At 53.8% G+C, this 7590-nt stretch overlaps 1 protein-coding gene across 1 annotated transcript; it reads left to right on the top strand.

Annotated features, from left to right (window-relative positions):
- Positions 1-5840: 5840 nt before the first annotated feature.
- GPR61 (G protein-coupled receptor 61) lies at positions 5841-7439 on the top strand (the record flags this gene model as incomplete). The annotated part of the gene is made up of 1 exon (XM_079942441.1): positions 5841-7439. The coding sequence occupies one exon, from the start codon at positions 5841-5843 to the stop codon at positions 7194-7196; it is 1356 nt and encodes a 451-aa protein (XP_079798567.1). The 3' UTR covers positions 7197-7439.
- Between the last annotated feature and the right edge of the window lie 151 nt (positions 7440-7590).

Raw genomic sequence — 7590 nt, forward strand, 5'->3', positions numbered from 1 at the left:
GTCTCATGTCAGGCCTCCAGGGAAGCCATGGGGGCAGGGGGAAAGGAGTAAATGCTTTGGCTTCAAACAAACCTGGGTTCAAATATTGGCTCTGGTATTTACTAGCTATGTGACCTGGGCAAAGTCACTTCACCTGGGGTACCCATTTCCTCATCTGTAAAATAAGGTGAGTAATGGCTGCCTCATAGAACTGGATTGAAGGTCTCGTATGTAAAGGGGCTGGCACTCGTAAGAGCTCAAGAAAGGGTGGCTGGGATATTGGAGATCACAGGGTTGGGTCTGGGCTGGTCAGTGGCCTCTTTGTTGTTGACCTGGGGCAGCCACCTTGCCCCCTCTGAGTTTCCTGGGTGATTCATTGTTCTTATGGCTCTTTGGGTTGGGTCTGGTAAACAATTCCAGAATTCCCTTTCTTCCCTTTTAGAGACAGAGGGAGTTCCCGTATAGGTGAGTCTCAGGGAAGAGGGCTCTGGAGTAGATATTATGCCTGAATTCCTTGTCTAGGCTCATGGCTCTGCCATGCGTGGCTTTGGGCAATCTCTTGACCTCTCTGGGCCTCACAAATGTGGGTGCCTTGGCCTGTAGGATGTCTTACAGCTCTACAATGTTAGGATCCTATCCTTGGGTGTCAGTCCTAATCCTGGGGGAGCTGTTTTCTTTAAGATTTTTTTTTTTTGCGATACACGGGCCTCTCACCGTTGTGGCCTCTCCCGTTGCGGAGCACAGGCTCCGGACGCGCAGGCTCAGAGGCCATGGCTCACGGGCCCAGCCGCTCCACGGCATGTGGGATCCTCCCGGACCGGGGCACGAACCCGTGTCCCCTGAATCGGCAGGCGGACTCTCAACCACTGCGCCACCAGGGAAGCCCGGAGCTGTTTTCTTCATAGTTGGTGGGAAGCTATGCCCCTTCATTTCACCTCCAAAGACTCATCACCTGGCCTTGGACCTTCTGCCGATAATGTTCCCCAGCTCTGCTCAGTTCCGCAGATCCCGCAGATCCCACAGATCCAGACCAATCAGAGCCTTCCTGAGTACCTGCCTCCCACTCTGCCTTCAGGGAGCAGTGCAGTGCTGGTACCACAAGGTGGCTTATGAGGATGTTGGATTCCCCCATCTCCACCAGCTCTCTCAGCCCCACACCACATAAACATACAATCTAAGAAGACAATAGGAAGGCACTTTTTGAGGGGCAAGTGCAGGGTTAGGACAAGGCCCTTAGCTCCTCTTCAAACCCGACAGCCACTCCTGAACCTGTCCTCGCTATACATGCGGCAGCTTCCGAAGGAGCCAAACCTTGGGCCACGCCCTCGAGCCATGGCCCCTGCCAGACCTGACCCTAGTGCCCTGTACCTGTACTGACTGGCCTGCTACAAAAGCACCTTGGTTCTGATGTCACAGAACCATGCAGTGTCAGGGCTGTCAGGAACCTTTAGGGATCATCTGTCCTATATTCTTTTTGAACAGATAAGAAACTAAGATCAGAAATGGCAAGTGACTGGCCCAAGGTCACACAGTTAGTAACTGCCAGAGCCAGGCCTTAAACCTGGGTTTTCTGACTCTGAGTGCTCTTTTTATGTCATCAGGCTGGCCAGGAGGGTCTCCCCCACCTGCCATCACCTGACCCCAACAGGTTTTTGAGTTACCACTCCAGAAGCCTGAGAGGACGGGGAGGGGCTGGGCCCACTCCTGGGCGCCTTGCCTGGGGGCACTGGTGCCTGGCTCCTGGCTGCAGAAGTGGCTCCAAGGGGCTGGGTGGGAAGCAGGAGGCCATTAGGACCCAGAAGCTCTCAGCGCATCCTGCTCTGCCGGCTGCCTCTCACTGATCACTGCAGTGGTTCAGGCTTCAGCAGCCTTGGAGAAGCATCAGCTGAGAGGAGCTATCACATGGGAGCCGGGAGCTGCTCAGCAAAGGTAGGAGTTGCCGACTAGGCCAGGAATGGGGGCCAGACCCAGGCCTGGTGGTGAATGCTGAGGTACTGTACAGAAGGGTACAGCCCATCCTACCTTACAGTGAGCAGTTTTGTCAGGGGATGGGCCCCCAGGTATCCCGAAGGCAATATTGGGGTGTGGGTATCTCTGAAGCCTAGAGATGGGGATTGATCTGCTGCCACCAGGAGTACCCACATCCTGCAGGCAGACAGGGTTCCTCATCGATCTTGCTCTATGTCATAGAAATGGGTCCCCTTCATCCTAGGAATGAATCCTTTGGCATCCAGGCTGACGGGCAACTCTGTGTCCTGGGCGTCGGCAACTCTCCTAGGGAGAGGTGCTGTAGCCCCCTGAAAATCTCTCCTGGCTTAGGAGGGGCACGCTCTTCTCTGAAGGGAGGCCAGTCTCGGGTCCTTGGGATGGAGGCTCTGCATCTAAGAAACAGGTGTATGTGAATCCCAACACCTCTGTGGCCTTGGGCTGGGCACTTATGTACATCTTGCATCCTGAGACACGGCTGTTTGTAACTTGACCATACCCCTGCTAGAGGCCCAGACCCCAGATCCTCGGGTGGCAAAGCCTTCCAGGTACTGAGAAGTCCTAGAGGTGAGGGAAGCGTTGCTGGAAGGGAGCAGAGGGAGGACAAGAGTGTCCGAGAAGGCATGATGATATGAGCTAGGAATGGAGTGAGGCTCCCTGGGCTTCCCCTGTGAAACCGTTACCCACAGCCCTCTCAGGCTTTACCCTGGTTCATCAGTGAGGAAGTGCTGGGGAGCAGGTATATTGGCTCTTCTGTTAGGAGGTAAATGGGAATACTGGAATTTAGGGGTCAGTGCAGAGATACTGGCAAGGCTGAGGGGGTGAAAAGGAGAAATGTCCAATGCCTTCTTGCCTAGGGCTCCATCATGGCTGCACAGCACCCCTCCATCTCCACGTGGAAACCATGTCTGCTTCCTGCAGTCTGGGACCCTGGGTAAGCCCTGCTGGCAGACACTTGATGTCCATGCAGACATGGTGGGCCTTGACTCATTTAGCTTCCAGGGCCTCAGAGTCATGTCTTCTGGGCCCCACTCCCAGGTAGAAGGAATGCGGGAGTCATGGCATAGAGAGTAAGGGGCAATGTTGCCTCCCCTGGTGTTTCGTTCCACATTTTTTTCTGGCAGATTGTCTTATGAGAAGGGTCTGCATTTCTGGGCCCTGTCTTCACCTTCTCTGCAGACCCAGTGGCTATGTGACATGTGCTGTCTCTTATCCCCGGGGAGAGGCACGTCTCTAGGTAGTTGTTCAAAGTTAGGGCTGCTTCAAGTCCAGGAGCCCAAGTTACCCGTTCCAGAAGACAGGCCCCTGGCTGGCACACAACTGATGGACTGAGTGTTCTTGGAGTATGTCCTAGGGGGCAGAGATTCAACTGATCAATTTGAGTTTGATTCAGGTCACAAAATTGTACTGAGCACCTATCGTATGCATGGCATGCTGGAAGTTAAATTAGTGCAAGGTTGGTGGTAATGCCAAAAGCCAAGGTGATTGTAAGGCTGTAGCAATGGAGGGGCAAGAGGACCCATCGGCCCCAAGTGGGCCCCTTTACTGCAGTCAGAGAAATGATGCGTTTTTAACTGAGCAGCCACCAGGCCCTCCATAGCCCGGGAACTCACTGAGCCATCAAATGTTGTCATATATGGGAACCTTAGAGGTTGTCCAGTTCAAACCTCCCATTTTACAGATTAGGAAACTGACCCAGGAAACTTCTGGCTTGTCTGCAGAAAGCCCATCGGACTTGGCATGTCCACAGTTTGCCTCTAATTTTGATACATTAGTACATTATGTTGAGGGAATCTGGACTTCAAGAATGGCATATGGAAATCAAAAAAAAATTAAAATTATATCTGACCCTTGAACAATGTGGGGGTTAGTGGCGCTGACCCGTTGAGCAGTGGAAAATCCAGGTATAATCTATAGTTGGCCTTCCGTCTTGCAATTCTTCTGAATCTGCAGTTCCACATCTGCAGATTCAACCTACTGCTGATGGGCTCCTGTAGTACTGCAGTATTTACTACTGAAAAAAATCTGCATGTAAATGGACTCCTACAATTCAAACTCATGTTGTTCAAGGGTCAACTGTACATTGAGCAACTTATTTCAATTCTGTGCAAACTCAGCATGGATAATGAGACACGTAAAACAGCTTTGAGCAGGAGAAATGAGAGACACTGAACACTCAAGACTCCGCCCCTTGCCAGTTTCTTCCAGTTTTCCTCTCTGCTTTATGCTCACCCACCTCCACCCCTCCATACCTCTTACACAGATGCCTACTCCTCCCTCCTTGTTCTGGGACTGTGGTAACAGTCCAGGAATAGGAGGGTTTTAGCCAGGGGTCCTGTGATGATCTGCTCCAATGACCCAAGATCCAGGGCCCTGGGAAGTGGGAGGTTAGGAGCAGCTCCTCTCCCACCTGTGGGGGAACAGTGACCTTGGGAAGTTAATGAGTGGGTGGAGAAGGGCAGCTTTCCTATGAATTACGCCCTTCTGGCTTTGGGAGCAGTGGAGTCCGGATGAGCTGAGCTCCCAGTTTCCCTCTACCTGGGATGTTTTGTTTTCACTGGTCCTTCTCAACACTCCCAAAGTGGCAGCTCTTTGTCTTGGGGATGGTGATGTCCAAGCACACCAATGCACAGTCCTTCCCCCTTTCAGGTAATCTCTGTCTAGTGGTGAGAGACATTTTTAGAGACGGTTCAAATTCAACAACTATTTACTGAATGTCTGTTATGTTGCAGCCACCGTGGAGGGCACCATCAAACACAGTATGGCACAGTGGGCTGGAGTACTGGCTCGGGAGCCAGGCCTCCTGGGTGCGTACCTGGACCTTGCTACTTACTAGCTGTGTGACCTTTGGTAAGTTACTTTATCTTTGCAAGCCCCAGTTTTATCGATTGCAAAATGGGGATAAGAATAACATCTACCTCATAGGGTTGCATAAGGATTAAAATGAGTTAATAGGGGCTTCCCTGTGGCGCAGTGGTTGAGAGTCCGCCTGCCGATGCAGAGGACACGGGTTTGTGCCCTGGTCCAGGAAGATCCCACATGCCGCGGAGTGGCTAGGCCCGTGAGCCATGGCCTCTGAGCCTGCGTGTCCGGAGCCTGTGCTCCGCAACGGGAGAGGCCATAATAGTGAGAGGCCCGTGTACCACCAAAAAAAAGAAAAAAGAGTTAGTATACGTAGAGTGCTTAGAACAGGGCCTGGTATGTGGAAAGCACCATAGACATGTTACTACTTATTATTAGCATTTTTATTAATAAATCCTGCAGCATCTTCCAAACAGTTGTGAAGTAGGTATTATTCCCTTCATTTTACAGATGCCTTTATGAGGAAACTGAAGTTCAGAAGAGTTAGTAGCTCCCAGACCTAGGACTAGAAACCTGATCTCGTGCTCCTTCTCCTCGACAGCTGCTGCCATTCTGAGGAGACAAGAAATCAGGAAATTTACATAAGCAACCTTAAAACTGGGCACTATCCCAGAGCTCAGCAGGACCCTGGGAAAGGGAGACAGAGGATTTAGAGTCCCTGGATAACAGTTCTTGAAAGGGGAGAAGGGTGTGGAGAAGAGAGGAAAGGAGCAGGAGACCACTCAGAAGATGGAGTGTTGAGTGGGTGAGGCTCCTGCATCTCTCACGCTCCTGCTTTCTTGCAGTCACCAAGGTGGACCCGGAGCTGCCTCCTGAGCCCTCAGTCCCCGGCCTTGAGGGCTGGCAACAAGAGCCTGCCCGAGAGGCTCCAGCAGGAGGCACTCTCTCCCCACCCCAACCCGCACACACAAAATTGGGAAGCCTGGGCCTGGGCTCGCCATCCCAGGGTCACTGGACTAGGATGGGGGATGGGCCTGTGACAGGAGGTGCCCTGGGTGTCCTCTTTCGGCCCCATGGAGTCCTCCCCCATCCCCCCGTCATCAGGGAACTCTTCCACTCTGGGGAGGGTCCCTCAAACCCCAGGTCCCTCTACTGCCAGTGGGGTCCCGGAGGTAGGGCTGCGGGACGTGGCTTCAGAATCTGTGGCCCTCTTCTTCATGCTCCTGCTGGACTTGACCGCTGTGGCTGGCAATGCTGCTGTGATGGCTGTTATCGCCAAGACACCCGCCCTTCGAAAGTTTGTCTTTGTCTTCCACCTCTGCCTGGTGGACCTGCTGGCTGCCCTGACCCTCATGCCCCTGGCCATGCTCTCCAGCTCCGCCCTCTTTGACCGTGACCTCTTTGGGGAGGTTGCCTGCCGCCTCTACTTGTTCCTGAGCGTATGCTTTGTTAGCCTGGCCATTCTCTCGGTGTCGGCCATCAACGTGGAGCGCTACTATTATGTGGTCCACCCCATGCGCTACGAGGTGCGCATGACGCTGGGGCTGGTGGCCTCTGTTCTGGTGGGTGTGTGGGTAAAGGCCTTGGCCATGGCTTCTGTGCCGGTGTTGGGAAGGGTCTCCCTGGAGGAGGGAGCTCCCCGTGTTCCCCCAGGCTGCTCACTCCAATGGAGCCACAGTGCCTACTGCCAGCTTTTTGTGGTGGTCTTTGCTGTCCTTTACTTCTTGTTGCCCCTGCTCCTCATCCTAGTGGTCTACTGCAGCATGTTCCGAGTAGCCCGAGTGGCTGCCATGCAGCACGGACCGCTGCCCACGTGGATGGAGAACCCCCGGCAACGCTCCGAGTCTCTCAGCAGCCGCTCCACCATGGTCACCAGCTCGGGGGCCCCCCAGACCACCCCGCACCGGACGTTTGGGGGAGGGAAGGCAGCAGTGGTCCTCCTGGCTGTAGGGGGACAGTTCCTGCTCTGTTGGTTGCCCTACTTTTCTTTTCACCTCTACGTCGCCCTGAGTGCTCAGCCCATTTTGACCGGGCAGGTCGAGAATGTGGTGACCTGGATTGGCTACTTCTGCTTCACTTCCAACCCTTTCTTCTATGGATGTCTCAATCGGCAGATCCGGGGGGAGCTGAGCAAGCAGTTTGTCTGCTTCTTCAAGCAGGCACCGGAGGAGGAGCTGAGGCTGCCTAGCCGGGAGGGCTCCATTGAGGAGAACTTCCTGCAGTTTCTTCAGGGCACTGGCTGTCCCACGGAGTCCTGGGTTTCCCGACCTGTACCCAGCCCCAAGCAGGAGCCGCCTGCTGTTGACTTTCGAATCCCCGGCCAGATAGCTGAGGAGACCTCTGAGTTCCTGGAGCAACAACTCACCAGCGACATCATCGTGTCGGACAGCTACCTCCGTCCTGCCCCCTCACCACGACTGGAGTCCTGATGGGCTGCTGGACACTTGGAGGGAGATGGGGCTGGGGGCCGGTTAGGACCGCAAGGAACTCCTTGTGGGATCACCTTTTCCCAGCTAGCTGGGGCTGGGGGTCTCTGCACACAGCTTTCGCTTAGTGTTTTCTGGGTCAGGAACAGAGCCAACTGGATGGATATGCGGCAAAAGCCTTGGACATGGCTGTGAGCCTTGACAACTGGGGGAGGGAACCTGGTGAGATGGTGACGAGAATAAAGGGTCAAGAAGGTGAGATGATGCCTCTCAACCAATGAACTTTCCATGACTCAGGAAGCAGGGAAACTATAAGGGTAGGAGTTGGAAGATATAGGGCAGCAGACCAGGCTTGGAGTTATTCTGGGGACCCTTTAGGACCTTTCATTTTTCAGTG

This window comes from Stenella coeruleoalba (genome assembly GCF_951394435.1).
Source record: "Stenella coeruleoalba genome assembly, chromosome: 1".
Lineage (NCBI taxonomy): Eukaryota > Metazoa > Chordata > Mammalia > Artiodactyla > Delphinidae > Stenella > Stenella coeruleoalba.